Source organism: Carcharhinus amblyrhynchos, chromosome 1 (assembly GCF_965287045.1).
Source record: "Carcharhinus amblyrhynchos chromosome 1, sCarAmb.v2.hapA, whole genome shotgun sequence".
In the NCBI taxonomy this organism is placed as follows: Eukaryota; Metazoa; Chordata; class Chondrichthyes; order Carcharhiniformes; family Carcharhinidae; genus Carcharhinus; species Carcharhinus amblyrhynchos.
The window spans coordinates 96,095,613-96,118,522 of NC_137324.1; the positions used below are offsets into that span (position 1 = coordinate 96,095,613).

Here is a 22,910-nt window from a genome sequence, read left to right on the forward strand (position 1 = left end):
GACAAAGCAAGAAGGAAGAAACTACTTTCTCTGACCGGCAAATCATTGACCAGAGGTCATGGATTTAAGCTTCTGAACAGAAGAACTAAAGTGAAAATGAGGAGAAATTTTTCACACAAGCGATTGTTAAAATCTAGAAGACATTATCTGGAACTTTGGTGGAATCATATTCTACAGTAACTTTTAAAAGGCTATTGGATGTGTACTTGAGGAGGGCAAAATTTTCAGAGTTGTAGGGAAAAAGCTGAGATGTCAGACAAAACTGGATATCTCTTTCAGAGACCTGACACAGACACAACAGTGAATGGCCTTCTTCTAAAATTGAGAGATTCTTTAATTCTGTACTAAGTGTGATTTGTTCTTACTTTTGTTTCTTTTTTTATAAATCAGTTTCCATTCACCCCGTCCTCTGCTTCAGCATCAAAATTAACATGGCTAGGAATTTTTTTTTAAATGTTACCATACTTGAAAGAGTCTTACAAAAAAATGTCTTGCTTTATGACAAACTGCATATAAATATGGGGGAAAACAAATGTTTTTATGTGCTGAATTCCAATCCAATATAATAATGCATAGCATTGTGTAAGTAAAGTTGGTTTGGGTGGTGGAAAATGCGCAAGTGTGCTCAGGTGGCCCCTGTACATAGAAGACAAATCTTATTAAATATGCTCATTTCATGCAGACGCAGCACGGTTTTGTTAAGGGGAAGTTGTGTCTGACAAATTTATTGGAGTTCTATGAGGATGTGTCTAGGACGGTGGATAGAGGAGAGCCGGTGGATGTGGTCTTTCTTGATTTTCAGAAGGCGTTTGATAAGGTGCCTCACAAGAGGTTATTGCAGAAGGTAAGGGGGCACGGAGTTGGGGGTAGGGTGTTAGCGTGGATAGAGGATTGGCTGTCAAATAGGAGGCAGAAAGTGGGGGTTAATGGATGCTATTCGGATTGGCAGTTGGTGACTAGTGGAGTGCCCTAGGGGTCGGTGCTGGGGCCTCAGCTATTTACCATTTATATAGATGATCTGGAGGAGGGAACCGAGTGTATGGTGTCGAAATTTGCTGATGACACCAAAATTGGTGGAACGGCAAATTGCGCGGAGGGTGTGGAGAGTCTGCAGAAGGATCTAGATAGGCTGGGCAAATGGGCCAGGAACTGGCAAATGGAATTTAATGTTGGCAAGTGCGAGGTGGTCCACTTTGGTAGGAATAATGGTAGGAAGGACTATTACTTACGTGGCGAAAAACTGCAGCAGGCGACGGTGCAGAGGGACCTCGGGGTCCTTGTGCTTGAGTCGCAAAATCCCAGCCTGCAGGTGCAGCAGGTGGTCAGGAAGGCTAATGGGATGCTGGCGTTCATAGCGAGGGGGATTGAATATAAAAGTAGGGAGGTCTTGCTGCAGCTGTATTGGGCATTGGTGAGGCCGCAGCTGGAGTACTGTGTGCAGTTTTGGGCGCCGCACTCACGCAAGGATATTTTGGCCTTGGAGGGAGTGCAGAGGAGGTTTACTAGGCTGATACCGGAGTTGAGGGGGTTGAGCTATGAGGAGAGGCTGAATAAACTAGGCTTGTACTCGTTGGAGTTTAGAAGAATGAGGGGAGATCTCATTGAGACGTATAAGATGATGAATGGGATGGATAGGATAGAGGTGGAGAGACTCTTCCCGCTCAGAAAGGACAGTAGGACTAGGGGGCACAGCCTCAAGATAAAGGGGGGGCGGTTTAGAACAGAGTTGAGGAGGAACTTCTTCACTCAAAGGGTGGTAAATCTCTGGAATTCTCTGCCCGTTGAAGTGGTGGAGGCTGCCTCGCTCAATATTTTTAAGACGCGGGTTGATGGGTTTTTGATAAGCGAGGGGATTAAGGGTTATGGGGAGAGGGCGGGAATGTGGAACTGAGCCACGACAAATCAGCCATGATCTTATTGAATGGCGGGGCAGGTTCGAAGGGCTAGATGGCCTACTCCTGCTCCTATTTCTTATGTTCTTACGTAAATCAGTAGTTTAAAAAAAACTTCACACTTTTGAAGTCATCCAACTCAATTAATTTCTACAGTATAGTAAAGCCTAGAAGATAGTTGCTATTTGACAGCAGCTATAATGTACCACATAGTTTATACCAACCTGCGCACGTCTCATATACATCAATCCCTCCTTAGTGTGCTCAGATGGAGCAGCTGGATGACCAGGTTGGGGAAGGCTGCACATGGATAAGATATACAATTAGAGCAGGAGCCAGTCTCATCAATTGAAGCAATTCAGCAATGACAGTCTCAGGACTTAGAATGTTGCACCAGTATATTATGTTGCTTGGCCCAATGACTTTTGCACAATTTCACAAGCTTCCAGATCAGGCGCATAGACTGACATCATTATGCATTCGCACAATATTTCAGTCAGCAGGCAAGCATGAAACTTGGAAGTGGGCTCGACAATCAAGCAGGTAATTTAGCCAATTAAGGGACTAACTGAACTCAATTTTACATAGCTCATCTGTTTTCACGGTTGATGGGCCTTTATATCTTAGCTTCAGCCTCGATCCACAGTGGAATGAACTGTCCGGGCTGAAATAAAATTTAAAATGGTGTCTGGGGAGGTAAGTTTGTGTTTGAATGAGCTGCCTCGACATTGCAATTTTTTTAAAAACAGGTCTGCAACTCCTTGACACAGCTCTTCACCAGAGGAAACCCATTAGAAGCGCCAGTCCTATCCTTCTTGTTTTCAGTGCCCACCCTCTTCCCAGCCTTTCTGCCAGGACTCGTGAGAGAAATGTTGCCCCAGCTGGGACTCGTGAGAGAAATGTTGCCCCGGCTGGGACTCGTGAGAGAAATGTTGCCCCAGCTGGGACTCGTGAGAGAAATGTTGCCCCGGCTGGGACTCGTGAGAGAAATGTTGCCCCGGCTGGGACTCGTGAGAGAAATGTTGCCCCGGCTGGGACTCGTGAGAGAAATGTTGCCCCGGCTGGGACTCGTGAGAGAAATGTTGCCCCGGCTGGGACTCGTGAGAGAAATGTTGCCCCGGCTGGGACTCGTGAGAGAAATGTTTCCTGGATGGAGCTCATGTGCCCTAGAAGACGAAAGCCCTGAAAGGTGACAGATAACTTACAAATGTACTCCATTTTCATTGGAAGGGAGGTTGTTTGCTGATGACATTGTAATTATATCAGCTTGTTGTTTTAATAATTTATCAGGATTTTAATTTATAATGTATTTGAATGAATTGTTTAAATAAAAATTTGGGATTTGTGTACATACGTTATGGAGTAGTGGCTTTATTGTGTGCTTAACAATAAATACCGTACCTTTCCAGTTGAGCTTCCTGAGTTATTGAAATGACTTTCTCAGCTTGTCCTGTATTCTTCAATGATTTGTGCATTTTTATCCCCAGATCTCTATATTCTTAATTTCCTTTTCTTTATGGCAAAACGTATCACTTCAACTTCTCTGAATTAAACTTCATCTGCCATGTCGAGCCATTCCACTAGCCTGTTTCTTTACGAAGCTACCCTTCCGCTGCTCAGTTCACAATATTGCCAAGCTTTGTGTCCTCTGCAAATTAAACTAACCTCCAATGCAGACGCTTTAAATTACTAGGAAACACAAAAAATAACTGGCATAAGTCTGAAGCAGACATCTCCTAACTGCACTGCTACCAACATTGTCACATGCATACAAATGTGGTTTGTTTGGAACAAATCAAATTTAGGCTATTTTGTAGTGTGTGCAGAATATTTAATCCAGAATGGCTATGGTTTTTGATTATAGTAATGAATTACAAAGTGAAATTATACACAAATTATGCAAAAATGTTATTTGAAATAGAATCATATAGTGCTGAAGCGGTCCTTCAGCCTGTTGAGTCTGCAATGACACATTAGAAACACCTGAATTCCTACCTAATCCCATCTGCCAGCACTTAGTCAATAGCCCTAAATGTTATGATGTGCCAAAAATACTTCCAAGTATTTCCATATTCTTTCTAATTGTAAGTCTATTCATTTTGAAGAATCCAAATGTGTTACTTCAGAGTTTAAAAAAGGCTGGATTTCATACTCAGCTAAGTTTCAGTTCTCAAATAGTTTGCCAAGGTGCAGTGTTGAATCAACACCAGGGGCCTCTTTGAAGGAAAGGATAAAACATCAATGAAGTGTCATGACAGGTTTAGTTTCCCACATCTCCCAACTCAAAAGCAGTTTTCGTAAGCTTTGAAGCTGATTCCCACCAAAAACTTAAAAGTGTTTTGTTCAAAATTTCTTTGCAAAATATTTAAACTATAAAGGAATAAGCACAGGAAAGCTTATACAATCCATACTCCCACACTTACTACATCTATAAAATACCCACACATTAAGCTCACGGTAGACAGCATTCTGCAACTTCTTTTCCCAACCTGTAAAACAAGAAAAATGTGTTGCTAAAATCAAGTTTAGAAATAATTTAAAAACAATAAGGGCTCCCTTCCTATCTTGAAAGGGTTAATAATACACATAAGATCCTGATAAGAACTACTGGGGTGCTTTTAACATTTGAGGCTCAAAGCTCTAAAGAGGAACTCAAAGAAACTATTTTCCAAAAATGTTTGAATATTTAAAGGGTGCTGATTGTTTCAGGAGTGAATAACACGAAGTAGTGGAAGAACTCAAGTCTTCTGCTAGACATTAACCCCAATCCAGAACCCGGAGCTGAAAATGACTGAAAGCTGCCAGGATCATCATCTATTTTGGCATGGGAATATGATCACTGAGTCAAAGATTCACTCATTTAAAAGACTGAGAAGCATGAACAACATAGTACATTATTTGGGTTTGAACTGTACCCATAGAATAGATATGTGGAGTTGCCAACGTTGGACTGGGGTTGCCATAGTTAGTAGTCTCACAACACCAAGTTAAAGTCCAACAGGTTTATTTGGTAGCACGAGCTGTCAGAGCATTGCTCTTTCATCAGATGAGTGATGAAGGAGAAGCGCTTTGAAAGCCCATGTTACCAAATAAACCTTTTGGACATTAACCTGGTGTTGTGAGACTACTTACTGTGCACAGAATATATACAATACAGCAAGCAGAAAAATCTGAGTAGAAGCAGATATTTGGAGAAATTATATTCCTTTCCAAATAATTGTAAGTGCTAAAGTCTTTGCTGCTATTGAGGGCAGCAATGGCACCACACCCTCTGATGATCTTACTTATGCTGAAATCCGGAAGTTGCATTTGTACCTCAATCAGCTCTGGAAGAGCCTTTGCTGAAGGTTCAGCCCTTCTGATGTTTAAAGAGACAAGAACCATTAATTCGAAAACTCTGCCTAATTACCCACACCTTATAAGTATTTTTGCATACAAAGAGTTAGGTCTCATAATGACAAGCATAAAACTGCTCAATGATTTCATACTATGAATGAAAGAGGATTACAAATGAAGTCTCGCTCCCACCAGTTCATCACTGATAGGAAAATCTGGGCTATAATTAGGCAGAACTTTAGTTACAAACTGCCTGCCTTTCTTACTGCCCATGAAATGGTATGCATATACAGAGGTGAGGGAGAATATATAAACATAGAAAGTAGGTACAGGAGTAGGCCATTCAACTCTTCAAGCCTGCACCACCCTTCAATAATGACCACGACTGATCATGCACTTTCAAGTCCCACTCCCACTTTCTCTCTATACCTCTTGATCCCTTTAGCCACAAGGGCCACATCCAGCTCCCTCTCGAATATATCTAACGAACCAGCACCAACACCTTTCTGTGGTAGACAATTCCACAGGTTCACAACTCTCTGAGTGACGAAGTTCTTCCTCATCTCAGTCCTAAACAGCTTACCCCTTATTCTTAGACTGTGGTCCCTAGTTCTGGACTTCCCCAACATTGAGGACATTCTTCCCACATCTAGCCTGTCCAATCCATCAGGATTTTATGACTCTATGAGATCCCCTCTCATTCTTCTAACTTCCAGTTGATCCAGTTTCTCTCCATATGTCAGTCCTGCCACCCCAGGAATCAGTCTGGTGAACCTTCGCTGGACTCCCTCAATAGCAAGAATGTCCCTCCTCAGACTAGGAGACCAAAACTGTACACAATGTTCAAGGAGTGCCTGGGAGGATGGTGGAGGCAGGATGAGTACTTGGCTCGCCATTACATTCAAGGCTTTGGGCCAAGCGATGGCAAGTGGGATTAGGTAGGCAGGTCAGGTCATTTCATACATTGGTGCAGACTCAATGGGCTGAAGGGCCTCTTCTGCACTGTAGTATTTTGTGATTCAGATTCTGTGTGGCCTCACCAAGGCCCTGTATAATTGCAGCAAGACATCTTTACTCCTATACTCAAAATCCTCTTGCTATGAAGATCAGGATGCCATTAGCTTTCCTCACAACCTTCTATACCTGCATGCCAACCTTCAGTGACTGTGCCACCATGACACCCAGGTCACGTTGCACTTCCCATTTTCCTAAACTGCCATCATTCAAATAATAATGTTCCTTTCTGATTTTGCCACCAAAATAGGTAACCTCACATTTATCCACATTATATAAAGTAAAATCTATTTATTAGTCACAAGTAAACTTACTGAAGTTACTGTGAAAATCCCTTAATCCCCACACTCGGCCCCTAGAGACCATCCTGGGAATTATAGACCAATGAGCCTTACTTCTGTTGTGGGCAAAGTTTTGGAAAGAATTATAAGGGATAGGGTTTATAATCATCTAGAGTCAACACGGTTTTGTGAAGGGTAGGTCGTGCCTCACAAACCTTATCGAGTTTTTCGAAAAGGTGACCAAAGAGGTGGATAAGGCAGTTGACGTGGTGCATATGGATTTTAGCAAAGCATTTGATAAGGGTCCCCATGGTAGGCTATTGCAGAAAATGCAGATGCATGGGATTGAGAGTGATTTAGCAGTTTGGATCAGGAATTGGCTAGCTGACAGAAGACAGAGGGTGGTGGTTGATGGGAAATATTCAACCTGGAGTTCAGTTACAAGTGGTGTACCTCAAGGATCTGTTTTGGGGCCACTGCTGTTTGTCATTTTTATAAATGACCTAGATGAGGGTGTAGAAGGATGGATTAGTAAATTTGCTGACGACACCAAAATCGGAGGAGTTGTAGACAGTGAGGATGGATGTTACAGTTTGCAGAGGGACATAGATAAGCTGCAGAGCTGGGCCGAGAGGTGGCAGATGGAGTTTAACACAGAAAAGTGTGAGGTGATTCACTTTGGTAAGAGTAACAGGAGTACAGAATATAGGGCTAATGGAAGGACTCTTAGTAGTGTTGACGAGCAGAGAGATCTCGGGGTACATGTGCATAGCTCCCTGAAAGTTGGCACCCAGGTTGATAAGGTTAAGAAGGCGTACGGTGTGTTAGCTTTTATTGGTAGAGGGATTGAATTTTGGAGCCATGAGGTCATGTTACAACTGCACAAAACTCTGGTGCGGCCGCACTTGGAGTATTGTGTACAGTTCTGGCCACCGCATTATAAGAAAGGCATTGGAGAGGATGCACAGGTTTACCAGGATGTTGCCTGGTATGGTGGGAAGGTCTTATGAGGAAAGGCTGAGGGACTTGAGGTTATTTTATTAGAGAGAAGAAGGTTACGAGGTGACCTAATTGAGGCATACAAGATGATCAAAGGATTGGATAAGGTAGACAGTGAGAGCCTTTTACCTCGGATGGTGATGGCTAACCCGAGGGGACATAGCTTTAAATTAAGGTGTGGTAATTATAGGATGGTTGCTGGAGGTAGGTTCTTTACTCAGAGGGTAGTAAGGTCGTGGGATGCCCTGCCTGCAGCAGTTATGGACTCGCCAACTTTAAGGGCATTCAAATCGTCAGTGGATAGGCATATGGATAACATTGGAATAGTTTAGGTTGGAGGGTCATTAGATTGGTTCCACTGGTCGGCGCAACATTGAGGGCCGAAGGGCCTGTACTGCGCTGTAATGTTCTATGTTTGGGTACACTAAGGTAGAATTTAGCATGGCCAATGCACCTAATCAGCATATTTTTTAGACTGTGGGAGGGAACTGGAGCACCCGGAGAAAAGCCACATAGACACAGGGAGAACATGCAGACTCCGCATAGACAGTGACCCAAGCCAGGAATCCCGGGACCCTGGCGTTGTGAGGCAGCAGTGCTAACCACTGTGCCGCCCCCATATTATTGCATTTGCTAAGTATCTGCCCATGTCACATTGCAGTCTCTTAGCATCCTCCTCACAGCATACACTGCCACCGAGCTTAATGTCATCTGCAAATTTGGAGGTACTGCATTCAATTCCTTCATCCAAATCATTAATGTATATTGTGAACAGCTGGGGTCCCTGCACTGAATCCTGTGGTACACCACTTGTCGCTGCCTGCCACTCTGAAAAGGATCCATTTATCCCTGTATCTAGCCCTAAATCATTATACTTTAAACAAAATAAACTATACCAAATACAGATATTTTCTTAAATAAAAACAGAAAATTGTTGGAGATCAGGTAGCATTTTAGGGGGAGAAACCATCTCTCCAAATCGCTACCTCAGCTCCGTTTGTTTCTCTTTTCACAGATGCTGCATGACCTGCTCATTATTTCAACATTTTCTATTTTTATTTGATTTCTAGCATCCAAAGTTTTCCATTTCTCAACAGATTTTTTTTCACTGAAACTAAAGAAAACAAAATACGAGTGAACTTGCCCAACATGGTAGTCAGTCATTTTATTTCAATTAAAACCCGAATATAGAATTCCTATTCATACTTATTCAGGATCGTGGTTATATTAGAATATGGTTTAGAGTTCCAGATGCCAGTATAAAAGTGTATTTTTTTTCCTTTTTGTTCCTCGTCATCATTGTTTTCTTCCCTTTCAAGAATTTCTCCACCAACAATCCCTATCCCAATCTATCACCACTCCTCTATTCTCCTACTGTTGATCCAGCTTGAATTTCCCCTTGAGCAAGTCTGTTCCTGTCCTTCGTGCCTCTCTGGGCCTTCTCTATCTGGTTTAACAAGGCGGTACCAAATACCTGAATGTCCTTGAATCCTGTCAAGAATGCCTGCTGTAATCTACTCACCTCAACTAACACTTCCTTATGGAGTCTGCCTCAATAATCCCTTCCTTGCTCTGCACTTCCATCCAAGATGTTTGTCCAAACCCAAATAATGCCCATACGATCCATAACTTTGCTCTGGATGACTGCATTGTAAGAAGTCTCACAAAACTAGGTTAAAGTTCAACAGGTTTATTTGGTAGCATGAGCTTTTGGAGAGCTGCTCATTCATCAGGTGACTGGGTTCACAAACAGGGTACATATAGACAGGGACTCAATTGCAAGATAATGATTGGAATGCGAGTCTTTACAGACACAGACAGTGCGAGTGGAGATAGGATAATGACAGGTTAAAGAGCTGTGAATTGTCTTAAGCCAAGACAGTTAGTAGGATTTTGCAAGCCCAGGCCAAATGAGTCTGGGGGTTATATGTAGTTTGACATAAGAACATAAGAAATAGGAGCAGGAGTAGGCCATCTAGCCCTTCGAGCCTGCCCCGCCATTCAATAAGATCATGGCTGATCTGTTGTGGCTCAGTTCCACAATCCCGCCCTCTCCCCATAACCCTTAATCCCCTTGCCTATCAAAAACCTATCAACCCGCGTCTTAAAAATATTGAGCGAGGCAGCCTCCACCACTTCAACGGGCAGAGAATTCCAGAGATTTACCACCCTTTGAGTGAAGAAGTTCCTCCTCAACTCCGTTCTAAACTGCCCCCCCTTTATCCTGAGGCTGTGTCCTCTAGTCCTACTGTCCTTTCTGAGCAGGAAGAGCCTCTCCACCTCTATCCTATCCATCCCATTCAACATCTTATATGTCTCAATGAGATCTCCCCTCATTCTTCTAAACTCTAACGAGTACAAGCCTAGCTTATTCAGCCTCTCCTCATAGTACAACCCTCTCAACTCCGGAATCAGCCTAATAAACCTCCTCTGCACTCCCTCCAAGGCCAAAATATCCTTGCGTAACTGCGGCAACCAAAACTGCACACAGTACTCCAGCTGCGGCCTCACCAGTGCCCTGTACAGCTGTAGCAAGGCCTCCCTACTTTTATATTCAATCCCCCTCGCTATGAAGGCCAGCATCCCATTCGCCTTCCTGACCACCTGCAGGCTGGGTTTTTGTGACTCAAGCACAAGGACCCCGAGGTCCCTCTGCACCATCGCATGCTGCAGTTTTTCGCCACGTAAGTAATAGTCCTTCCTACCATTATTCCTACCAAAGTGGACAACCTCACATCTGCCAACATTAAATTCCATTTGCCAGTTCCTGGCCCATTCGCCCAGCCTATCTAGATCCTTCTGCAGACTCTCCACACCCTCCGCACAATTTGCCGTTCCACCAATCTTGGTGTCATCAGCAAATTTCGACACCATACACTCGGTTCCCTCCTCCAGATCATCTATATAAATGGTGAATAGCTGAGGCCCCAGCACCGACCCCTGGGGCACTCCACTAGTCACCAACCGCCAATCTGAATAGCACCCATTGACCCCCACTCTCTGCCTCCTATTTGACAGCCAATCCTCTATCCACGCTAACACCATACCCCCAACTCCATGCCCCCTGACCTTCTGCAATAATCTCTTGTGAGGCACCTTATCAAACGCCTTCTAAAAATCAAGAAAGACCACATCCACCGGCTCTCCTCTATCCACCGCCCTAGACACATCCTCATAGAACTCCAATAAATTCGTCAGACACGACTTCCCCTTAACGAAACCGTGCTGCGTCTGCTCTACCAAACAATTCTCCTCAAGATGCCTCGCTATTTTCTCCTTGATCACAGATTCTAACATTTTTCCTACAACAGACGTTAAACTAACAGGCCTATAATTCCCTGCCTTTTGCCTGCCACCCTTCTTAAACAACGGCGTAACATTAGCCGTTTTCCAATCTTCCGGCACTTCCCCGGAATCCAGCGACGTTTGGAAAATAATCACCAAGGCATCCACTATCACCGCCGCCATTTCCTTTAGAACCCTTGGATGCATTCCATCCGGTCCTAGGGACTTGTCCACAATCAGTCCCTCCAGTCTGTCGAGCACCACCTCTCTAGTAACAATAATGTCATTCAGGCCCTCCACTCCTACCATCTTTCCATCGCTAACACCTGGCAAATTACTCACGTCCTCCTCCGTGAAGACCGAAACAAAAAAGTTATTCAGGGCCTCAGCCATTTCCCCATCCCCTACCACTAAGTCCCCCCTCTCATGAACCCAAGATCCAGATTGAGGCTGTCCTCATGTGTGCGGAACCTGGCTATCAGTTTCTGCTTGGCGATTCAGCATTGTTGTATGTCTTGAAGGCCGCCTCAGAGAACACTGGCCCAAAGATTGGAGGCTGAATGCCCTTGACTGCTGAAGAATTCCCCAACAGAAAGGGAACACTCCTGCCTGGTGATTGTTGAGTGGTGTCCGTTCATCAGTTGTCATAGCATCTGCATGGTCTCACTGATCTACCATGTCTTAAGACATCTTTTCCTGCAGCGTATCAGGGAGACAACGTTGGCCAAGTCTCATGAGTTTGCACAAATTTTCTGGACAATCCCATCTCTTATATAATAATCTGAAACAATTTAAATGATGTGGATGTGCCGGCGTTGGACTGGGGTAAACACAGTAAAAAGTCTGACAACACCAGGTTTTGGGATCTTGGGTTCATGTCGCACTATTTGTAACCCCCGTGACTTGCCTGGGTTTGCAAAACCTCACTCACTGTGCTGTCTGGAGACAATACACATCTCTTTAACCTGTGATCAGTGCTCCTTCCACACACATTGTCGGCCACTTTAGGACTTGAACAGCAGGTTAGGTGTAAAGATTCGCATTCTAATCAGTAATCTCTAAACTGTCTGTGCTTTGTATGCTCTGTCCAAGGCCAGAACTCTCCATTCACCTGACGAAGAGGGAGTCCCCTCGAAAGCTTGTGAGTTTACTATCAAATAAATTGGTTGGACTAAAACCTGGTGTTGTCAGACTTTTTACACAATTTAAATGACCAGATTATTTTAAATTGAATAAAGCTTTCAATTGGAGAAAAGAGAAACAGTCATCTGCTCTTGGGACTGCTCTATTTGACAGGGCATCTGTCATAACTTATGGGTGGAAAAACATCTAATTTTCGGTTACAACAGACTCCATTGTTTACATTTCCAAAGATTTATTTTGACAGCTGAGCCCATTTTGAATGCTTAGTTAAGTTTCAAAAGCTAATGAAAACTCATCTCCGCAGTGGACTGTTGTGTTTACACTTCGATTGACAGTTTTAAGAAGGTACTAAAGGATCATTTATCTTTGATTTTCTAAGTGAAATAGATGTTTGGTTTTACAAGGCTGACCATATGAGCAGATTTATATTTTTTTCTGAATTGCATCTATGAATGACAGGTATTTTCAGTGTTTTGAATGTCAGCTTTATTAGATTGTTAGAAGTTTTTTTCATGTTCATCTCCAAACACTCTGAGGGCTGCCCATAGTGGTTCAGTGGCTATGAAGGATAAATAGGAACATGGAGAGTATGAGAGAGCATGGGCATACGTGGAGGCATTGAAGGGATATGAGGGGCATGGAATGAGCACGATGTGCGAAGGGCTGAGCGGTGAGGTTTAGAGGGCATAAGAATTAAGTTGTGAGCTGCATTTCTGTCCCCAGGAACTGAGCCAGGCCTTCTAACCAGCCAGCATTTGCACCCACATTCCTCCTGCACTGCATGGCAGCACCTAAAACCTGAATGCACTCGCTCACATCTCTGAGACAAAAATGTGGCAGAATTGCTTGTATATGTTTTGAAAATCATAAAACTGTCCAATCATGTTTAACAAGTCTGAGATAGAAATACAGGCCTAAGTATTTGATTTGTATTTTATGATGGATTGACAAACTCTTGAAAAATATCTCCCTTTACAAACTGAGCAAGACAAGAATACTGATTTTTTTTCATCTATAAAACACAACATTGCAGTAGAACCAGGTGGCTGAGAACTATTTAAGGGAGGACATATTTCTGTAATAGTGAGGCATCGTTCTGAACTTGCCTAGACTTTAAAGAAAATGGCAGTAATGTACCAACAGTATGGTTAATCACAAATTATAATACGATTGCTTAATAAGACAAAGAACAACAGCAAAACCCCCCATGTGACTTCAAAACTATCAGGTGCACAATTAAACAATCACCTGTACAAATCCTCCAGACTCATAGGTCAGAATTTTCCAGCCGTTCATGTCAGTGGAATCTTCACGTCCCACCAACAGCACACCCTGGGGTGCATTTAACAGGAAAATGTGTTGACGATGGTGGGACTCGCAGATCAGCCAACCAGTCAATGCTGGTGAAAAACATGTGGCGGGTTGCACAGAAAATTCTGCCCATAATGTTAACCACTGTAAATTATATACTGCACAATATCCACCTAATGTTCATTAACCATATTTCCTTTATAACATATTTTTCTACTATTATTTTGTAAAATACCAGTTTAGACTTGAATGTGTGTTTCAATTTGCAAACCTGATTTCCGCAAGAAGTCCTTCAGATCCTCCTTCAAAGATTCAATCCGAACCTCTGATTTATGAAGGCAAGTCTGCAAAGACAGAGAAAAAGAAAACTTTTGTTGTTAAATATAAATTAAAATAACAAACCATACAGTCATGGTTAAGAAAATATAACCACAAAACTTTGGGGAAAAATGTGCCCCTTTCCCTAACACACATATACTGCTTATTTTCATTTGGATTCTTCCATAGCTATGAATGAAAACTGGAATGTCCAATGTGACAAAATTAATATTAAGCTCCAACTCCACTGTTATTTGCTGTGAATTGGCATTTAGCAAATTTGGCTGGAAAATATTCTTTAAAGTTTCAGTGTCACCATACAATCATACAATTTTCTCCACACAGGAGATCTATTGGTGCACCTCTGTTGACTCAGAAAAAACAATCCACTTTAGTCCCATTCTTCTAGCACTCCCCACTAGCACCCGCTCCCCAGTACTATGTTAAATTTGTCTTTTTTTTTAGCAACAACCCACTTTTTTTTAGAAAGGTATATAAGTGTGGCTTGTACACTTCTGATAGCGCAAGCATGGCATAAAAAATTTCACCAAATCTGTACTTACTTGAATTACTTTTTGTTACAAAGTATTATGCTTAGTTTATCAGCATTTTTCATGTTTTTTTCCTCCTTACAATAAATATTAGGTACTATATATAGAAACAGATTTAGTGCATTTACTGGGCCTAATGGCTCTCAATAACTTGTAATTACATAACTTCTATAACATGTTAAACAGTTGCAGTCCAGTAATAAAAAATAATGCAACTCCAGCTTCTTCACAAACTCACATTATGCTCTTTTAAGACTCCACATACACACACCCTGTGACCCCTTTATATATCCCCGTGAGTACTATTAAACAATTAACATACAAATTAGGTCTCAAGCGGAAGGTTGCAGTTAACCCATTCCTAATATAACATACTAAAATGTTCCAAGACAATGCAAAGCAGCATAATCAAACAAAAACTGGCACCAAGATGCACAGGCAGCTATCAGGGCAACTGATCAAAAACTTGGTCAAGGTGCTGCTCCTGCTCCTGGTGCGTGCTCCAGTATTTTTTACTGAAACAGACTGATCCCCAACTTGTTGGTTATGGTAGATTAGGGGATATGCCAGGCCATTATTTTACAGATTGTAGTTGAACACAATTCTGCTGCTGCTGGTTGTCCAGAGCACCATGTTTTGAATTGCTGGATCTGTTCAAAATCTATCCCATTTAGTAAGTGGTAGTGCCACAAAATATGACGGAGACTATCCTTAATGCGGAGATAGGACTTTGCCCCCACAAGGTCTGTGCGGTAATCTCTTACCAAAACTGTCAAGGACAAATGCAAGTGAAGATCTGTCCGTTTTCATTACTTTGTGACTTTCCTATAGCAGCTTGATACAACTGAATGGCTTAAAAAAAGTCAAACTACATTGCTGTGGACTGGAGTTACATCTTGGCCAGATCAGGTACGGACGGCAGATTTGTTTCACGGAAGAGCATTAGTGCCAGTTCACTTAATCTGTCTACATCTGTTCGCAGCCTCTGTGTTCTCCTCATAACTCATGTTCTGCATCATCATCAAACTTAGGTAAAGAGACAGGGAGTAATAGCCATTAATATGGATTGTAAATAATGGAGGTCCCACTTTGCAGCACACCATTGGTCCTCATCTAAGGTCTAAAGTACAGCAGCATAAGTTGCAATGGTGCTGATCTGATGTCTGACAATGGAAAGTTGAGATCAGGAATGCAAACCTTCAAAATAGTGGAAGTCACTTCCAAAATAACGAAAGCACACTCTCAGAAAAGTACCATGAGCAAAAGCATTTCACTTGGACAATAAAATAATTGTGACATCTAAATGCTTAGTGGATTTTCTTGCTTATCATTTCTTCAGTTTTTTCAACTGTCATTGTGCTCTCACTTTGCTTTCCCTGGTAAGTTCCAGAAGGCCTGGGAAACCCATGCCACTCTTTTTATTATTATTCCATGGTAAAAATTGAAAAGTTAAAATAGCTGGTAATGAGCTATCAACTTATCTAAATTGGTAACTCTCCTCTCCCAAGGATGTTCCTGGCTTGTGCCGAACGTGCTGCAGTAAAATGCAAAGATCAGCAGTTGGAGCAAGCTTCCTGATGCACTCTTAATCTCAGCACTTTTAACTCCCACCAACTCCCAAATTCAGTTGCTCTTTCATGCATCCCCAATATATCCTTTTGCAAGATTTCCTATAACATACTCATTAATGTAAAAATCAAAAAATATTTCAGAATACCAAATTCAGATCACAATGTGTCTTTTACTGTGCACACACATTTCCAGCAAGTGCTTCTTTCTCCCCCACCAATCCTAACATTAGTCACTCTCCATGCTGTTCTTAAGCTTCTACTGAAGTGTTACTGCAGACAGGAATGCCCATGGTAATTTAGAATACTATGATATCGTGAGTCTCTCCCACAAAGTGGCCTTTGTGTCAGATCTTCTGAGTTAAAGGAGGACTTTCCAGCAGGTTGCTTCTCCACTGTGGGTGGGTGGCCTGGTCCTGCATAGCCTAGTGGGAGATGGGTTGGAAACCCGTAAAAAGACATGCTCAGCACATGGTGTACAGACATGAGTCCATTTTTTGGATCAACAGCAGTCCCAGTCAGGATGTTGCAAACCTCCAGAGCTTTCTGCAAAGGACCTTCCACCAGCAGATGTCAAAGTCACCAGAAAACTTAATTTTCATTAGTAGCTTGGAAGGGGTCAAAGTACTCATATCGGCCTGTCTGCAGTACACAGCTGCATTAAGCAGTTCACCAAAACCTGCTCGCCAACATCTTTCCCTGCTGACCTTACCCGTCACCATAATAGCACCTCATCCACCTCGGTCATCAATCTGAAATTTCCTGCCCAAGGTTCTCTCCCTCACTTTCAAGTCTCTTCAAAATTCATCTCTTTGATCAAGTTTCTGGCCAGCCATCCCAGTGCCCTCTTCTTTGGCTCAGCATCCAATAAATTTCTGATTACACCTGTGAAGCATCTTAGGAGTTTTTATACATTAAAGAAAAAATATAAATGCAAGTTGTTTTTTATAGTTCAACAATATTGCATCCATCAATACAAGCCTGAAGTGTCAACTTAAATCTCAATTCTTGGAGGAGGACTTGAACCTAAAACCTTCTCAGCCAGAGGCAACAGTACTACCAATGGAACCACAACTGACACAGGTGTTTCATACTCATCAAAGTACTCTAGCAATGAATGCTTAACAATCCATTAACATAGAATGTGTACTAACAACAGCAAATCCTTACGATTAATTGAAAAATAAAATCATGCAAAAGAAGGCAAAATAAGCAGTTACGGTATGGACAAATGTCAGCTAGTTTTCCCTGCTGGAAGAAATGAGTGAAACACGCCCTGTTTTATAAACATTAAGGAGTGTTCTTTACTGCAAATAATATTAGCCCTGTATGCTGGAACATTATTGAGAAGTTTTGATGACTCCATAAATCACAAGACTGAAGTTATTCAGTTATCATCAAATCACTATTACATCAGCCTTGGCAATTTTTGAGAAAGCACAAATAAAAATATTTCAATCGTTCACTGAGAAACTTTGCAGAGGCATCTTCCCCAATCTTATCAAAATGTGTAAAGTGAAAGTAATGTGTTCAAATATAAACCTCCTGGACTTTTTTGAAAAACTTGCCAACAACTAGAAATATATGAAATAATATATATACAATTTTGAAAGATTGCAAAAAAGTTCTGGGGGTGAAGGGGAAGAGAACTGGAAATTAAATACAAATTTGATACACATATTGTTCACATGAATTAAGGTGTGGAGATGTTGGCGTTGGACTGGGGTGGGCACAGAAAGAAGTGTCACAACACTAAGCCAAAGTCCAACAGGTCCACCTGGAATCATGAGCTTGCGGAGCATCGCTCCCCCCTCAGGTGAGGAAGGAGCAGCACTCCGAAAGTTTGTGACTCCAAACAAACCAGCTGGACCTCAACCGGTGTCGAGAGACTTCTTGCTGTGCATGTGAATTAAGAAATAATACTCAAGCAATGCAATGCAAAACAAATCTTAACTGGAATTAATTTATCCTATTTTTCAAGCATTAAATACAAATTAGCAATTAAGCAAATCCAACTCTGACCTTAAGCCAAATGCAAAAAAAAAGAATTCCATTCAGAGCTTTACAACTGCAGCGTTCATTTAAAGTAAACATATGACAGCACAACACTTCTCTTTGAAGTTAATTTTGAGAAACTGTCTCCAATCACTACAGTAGAGCAAAATTTGGGTTAGGGCTTTCATTTTCACTGGGACATTTCCCACAGCAGTAGCACAGCCCTTTGAGACGGCCCACTTCAGGTCCTGGCTGCACCTGCGGCTGCCTCCACTTCTTTCATCAGCTGGCCTAACTCCAACCTGCACCCAGCCCTCAGCAATAACAATCCTTACTTTGCAGGCACTTTCTCCAGAGGTGGGCACACTCCCCCTACCCACCTCAAGGATGAAAATCCAGGTCATCACGTCTGACTAACCCAACCCAAGGAAAAACATTAGTGGAGGAACTTTCTGACTCTTCAATACTTTGCAAAATTAATCCAAAAAACATAGTACTTAAATGTGTAATCACAAAATGAATTACCGGTCAAGCTATTCAGCATGCCTTGTGAAAATGCCCTTTCATCAATGATGGAACATGTTGGCAACAGAATATCAAACATTTGAAACAAAATAATTGCCTGGATGAGCATTCAAATTTGGGATTTCAAATTTGGGTGCTCTTGTCTAAAATGATCAATTCCTGAACAGCATGCAGGCCAACAGTAGGAGTTGAAAAGCCAACTCAATAATTTATTGACATCTCCTGTCACTGACTCTGAAAATTTGAAATTTCAGGTTTCTGCATAGGAGAGGTAGTATTGATAAAAGAGACAGCATTGGACAAAATCACAACTCAATCTAAATCTGGTGAAGTTTTTGGCAGAAAACTTAAATTAACTATAAATGCATACGTTATAATAGATATCATATAGTTACAAATACAATTGCTTAAGGTAATCACAGTGCTTTATGTCTTTACATAAACTTGACCTTTATTGCTTAGTATAGCTGTCCTTATTACAACAATCTGAGATCCCTATCTGCTTCAAGAAGATAACCATCATCCCGGTACCTAAGAAAAACCAAGCAGCATGCCTTAATGACTACTGGCCGGTGGCTCCGACATCCATCATTGTGAAGTGCTTTGAAAGGTTAGTCATGGCACGCTAGCCTCCCGGACTACCTGGATCCACTACATTTTGCCTACTGCCGCGACAGATCCACAGCAGATGCCATTTCCCTGTCCCTTCATTCAATCCTGGAACACCTAGACAACAAGAACACCTATATCAGACTCCTGTTTAATGACTACAGCTCAGCCTTCAACACTATTAATCCACGAAACTCATCGCCAAACTCCAGGGCCTGGGCCTCAGCACCTCCCTCTGCGACAGGATCCTGAACTTCCTAACTCACAGACCCACAAACAGTAAAGATAGGCAACAATACCTCGTCCACGATCATCCTCAACGCCGGAGCCCCACAAGGCTGTGTTCTCAGCCACCACTATACACCTATGACTGTGCAGCCAAATTCCCCTCCATTTCGATTTTCAAGTTTACTGACAACACCACCGTAGTGGGTCAGATCTCAAACAATGACAAGACAGAGTACAGGAATGAGATACAGAATCTGCTGCAGCAACAATAATCTCTCCCTCAACATCAACAAAATGAAGGAGATTGTCATCGACTTCAGGAAGCATAAAGGAGAACATGCCCCATCTACATCAAAGGAGACAAAGTAGAAAGGTTCGAGAGCTTCAAGTTTTTAGATGTCCAGATCACCAACAACCTGTCCTGGTCCCCCCATGCTGACGCTATAGTTAAGGAAGCTCACCAAGGTTTCTCAGAAGGCTAAGGAAATTTGGCATGTCAGCAACAACTCTCACCAACTTTTACAGATGCACCATAGAAAGCATTCTTTCTGATTGTACCACAGCTTGGTATGGCTCCTGCTTTGCCCAAGACCACAAGGAACTACAAAAGGTCGTGAATATGGCCAAATCCATCATGCAAACCAGTCTCCCATTCATTGACTCTGTCCACACTGCCCGCTGCCTCAGCAAAGCAGCCAGCATAATTAAGGACCCATACACCCAATACATTCTCTTGTCCGCCTTCTTCCTTTGGCAAAAAGATACAAAAGTCTTCAGTCATGTACCAACCGACTCAAGAACAGTTTCTTCCCTGCCGCTGTCAGACTTTTGAATGGACTTACCTTGCATTAAGTTGATCTTTCTCTACATCCCAGCTATGACTATAACACTACATTCTGCACTCTATGAGTTTCCTTCTCTATGAACGATATGTTTTTGTCTATATAGCGCACAAGAATCAATACTTTTCACTGTATGTTAATACATGTGACAATAATAAATCAAATCAAATATATAACCTGACCTCAGCCCTGTCCCTTACAAAGGATAGGTCTGCCACAGCATCAACACAAAAGTAAACTTGACAGCTTTGCAAAGGTCATATAGTATAAATACCCAATTTTAAAAAATCTCTTTCTAACAGCCTTTTCAGTTAATCCAAAAAATTTACTTGAAATTAGTCAATAGTGCAAAGAGTTGCAATTCACAAGCAGATGACACCAGTGCACCACTAAATTAGGAGGTGTCCAAAAGATTTTTGTTCAGCAATGGGGCTCCAGGAGGGAGAAGTACTCAAACTTAAATCAGTGTGCCATTTCAATTAATTTTTTAAAAAATCAGATATAATGGAACTTGGGTGTTCTGATTTCAGTTTGGTCTATCAATAAGGCAAAAGCATTTGAAAGACCTTTTGTAAAGCTTCAGCCTTAAAAAACCCAAAGAACCAAAAAATATTATTACCATTAACCTGTTTGTTGGCTTCCAAAGTCAAGCTGGTAGCGATGGGGCCATCGTTTAATCAAGTTTACCAAGTGGTCGCTAGCTATCCAAGTCTGAGAGTGAAGTAACCAGAAGATTTAAAAAATATAAAATACTCACTATATCTTGGACAAAGTCACACTATGAAAAGGTGCTAGTAAAATCAGAGACTAAAATAAATCTGCTAACCATGATCAGAAAGATCTGTTGGAATTTCTTGATCATGTAATAAGAAATTATGATATTGAAAGTCTGATGCTAATGGGAAAGAATGATGCAATCAAAGGATAAACTTTATAAAACAAAACAGAAAATGTTGGAAATCTCAGCAGGTCTGGTAGCATCTATAGAGAAAGAAAAACAGAGTTAATACTTTGAATCTGTATGACTCTTCAGGTTAGAGTATCCACCTTGCCAGCTTACCTCTTCTGAATGGACAGCTGTGACAAGTGGCGTTCCTCAGGGATTAGTGCTGGGACCTTTGCTGTTTGAAAATATATATAAATGATTTCGAGGAAAACGTAACTGGTTTGATTAGCAAGTTTGCGGACAATACAAAAGTTGACACATTTGCGGATAGCAATGAGGACCATCAGAGGATACAGATCAGTTGGAGACTTGGGTGGAGAGATGGCAGATGGAGTTTAATCTGGACAAATGTGAGACAATATATTTTGGAAGGTCTGAATCAGATAGGAAATGTACAGTAAATTGCAGAACCCTCAAGAGTATTGATAGGCAAAGGGATCTGGGTGTACAGACATATATATAGGTCACTGAAAGTGGCAATTCAGGTGAAGAAGGTTGTCAAGAAGGCACATGGCATGCTTGCCTTCATTGGCCGGAGCATTGAGTTTAAAAATTGGCAAGTCACGTTGCAGCTTTACAGAACCTTAGTTAGGCCGCACTTGGAATATAGTGTTCTATTCTGGTCACTACCAGATGGATGTGGAGGCTTTGGAGAGAGTACAGAAAAGATTTACCACGATGTTGCCTAGTATGGAGGGCATTAGCTATGAGGAGAGGTTGGAGAAATTTGGTTTGTTCTCACTGGAACGACAGAGGTTGAGAGTCTACAAGATTATGACAGGCATGGACAGAGTGGATCGTCAGAAGCTTTTTCCCAAGTGGAAGAGTCAATTACTAGGAGGCATAGGTTTAAAGTGCAAGGGGCAAGAGGCAAGATTTAAAGACATACGACGCAGATTTTTTACAAAGAGAGTAGTAGGTGTCCGGAACTTGTTGCCAGGGAGGTAGTGGAAGCAGATATTGTAGCGACTTTTAAGGGGCATTTTGATAAATACATGAATAGGATGGGAATAGACGGATACAGTCCCCAGAAGGGTAGGGGATTTTAGTTCAGTTGGCCAGCATGGTCAGTGCAAGCTTTGAGGGCTGAAGGCACTGTTCCTGTGCTGTAATTTTCTTTGTTCTTTCTTTACAGAATCCCTACAGTGCAGGAGGCCATTTGGCCCACTGAATCTGCGTCAACTCTCTGACATCATATCTTCCCATGCCTTCTCTTCCACCCTATCCCAGTAACCCCACATTATCCAGACTCAAAACGTTAACTCCGTTTTTCTCTCTACATATATGGTCAGACCTGCTGAGATTTCCAGCATTTTCTGTTTGTATTTCACACTTCCAGCATTCGGGATATTTCGCTTTTATTTTGCTCAATCTAAAGAGCCATACAAGCTGAATGAATATAGCACTAACAAAGATTATCCACACCCCCAGAGCACGATGATGCTGGAAACAGGCAGCTGGTGTATCAGAATGTGATGGGGAAATTAGTGAGTGGGAATGAGGACTATCCACAGCATCAACCGGACCCTCTGGGTGCTGAGCTGCTCGCTGCAGTGAAATTCTGCTCCTGTAACACTGGGCAGCCCACCCATTTCCTGCCACTCATTTCTCTTTCCTTAACGAATGCACCCAGCGCCAGGAGGGCCCAGGCCCGGTCTGGGATTCGGCCGGAGAACCGGCTCGTCAATGTCCAAACCCCGTCCCCGCCGGGTCGGGACTCACCCTGGCCTCCCGCTCCAGCTCCGAGTGCAGCTTGGAGCCGCGAAGCCGCTGCACGATGTGAGCGATGGTGACCGAGACCTGCCGGTGCAGCGAGTCCGACTCCATCTTCCGCCGCCTGCTCCGTTACCCCGGGCAACAAACCGTCAGAGCGGAGCGCGCGACGGCGCGCGTCCGGGACGCTGAGGTGGCAGCTTCCGACAGCAACACCATGAACCCCATCACCCTGCACCGCAATCCCCATCGCCCCCCACCTCAAACCCCATCACCCTGCACCGCAATCCCCATCGCCCCCCACCTCAAACCCCATCACCCTGCACCGCAATCCCCATCGCCCCCCACCTCAAA

At 42.5% G+C, this 22,910-nt stretch overlaps 1 protein-coding gene across 2 annotated transcripts in view; it reads right to left on the reverse strand.

The window, feature by feature from the left end:
* The window catches only part of tbc1d19 (TBC1 domain family, member 19), an 87,559-nt gene extending 64,884 nt beyond the window's left edge, over positions 1 to 22,675 (reverse strand). For both annotated transcript variants that reach the window (XM_080189165.1, XM_080189156.1), the window contains exons 1-4: positions 22,566 to 22,675; positions 13,533 to 13,605; positions 4,336 to 4,381; positions 2,117 to 2,192 (exon numbers count right to left, since the gene is read on the reverse strand). In XM_080189165.1, coding sequence (XP_080045291.1) covers positions 2,117 to 2,192; positions 4,336 to 4,381; positions 13,533 to 13,605; positions 22,566 to 22,670 — 300 coding nt within the window. In that variant the 5' untranslated portion in view covers positions 22,671 to 22,675. The remainder of the gene's footprint in view (positions 1 to 2,116; positions 2,193 to 4,335; positions 4,382 to 13,532; positions 13,606 to 22,565) is intronic.
* Positions 22,676 to 22,910: the final 235 nt, after the last annotated feature.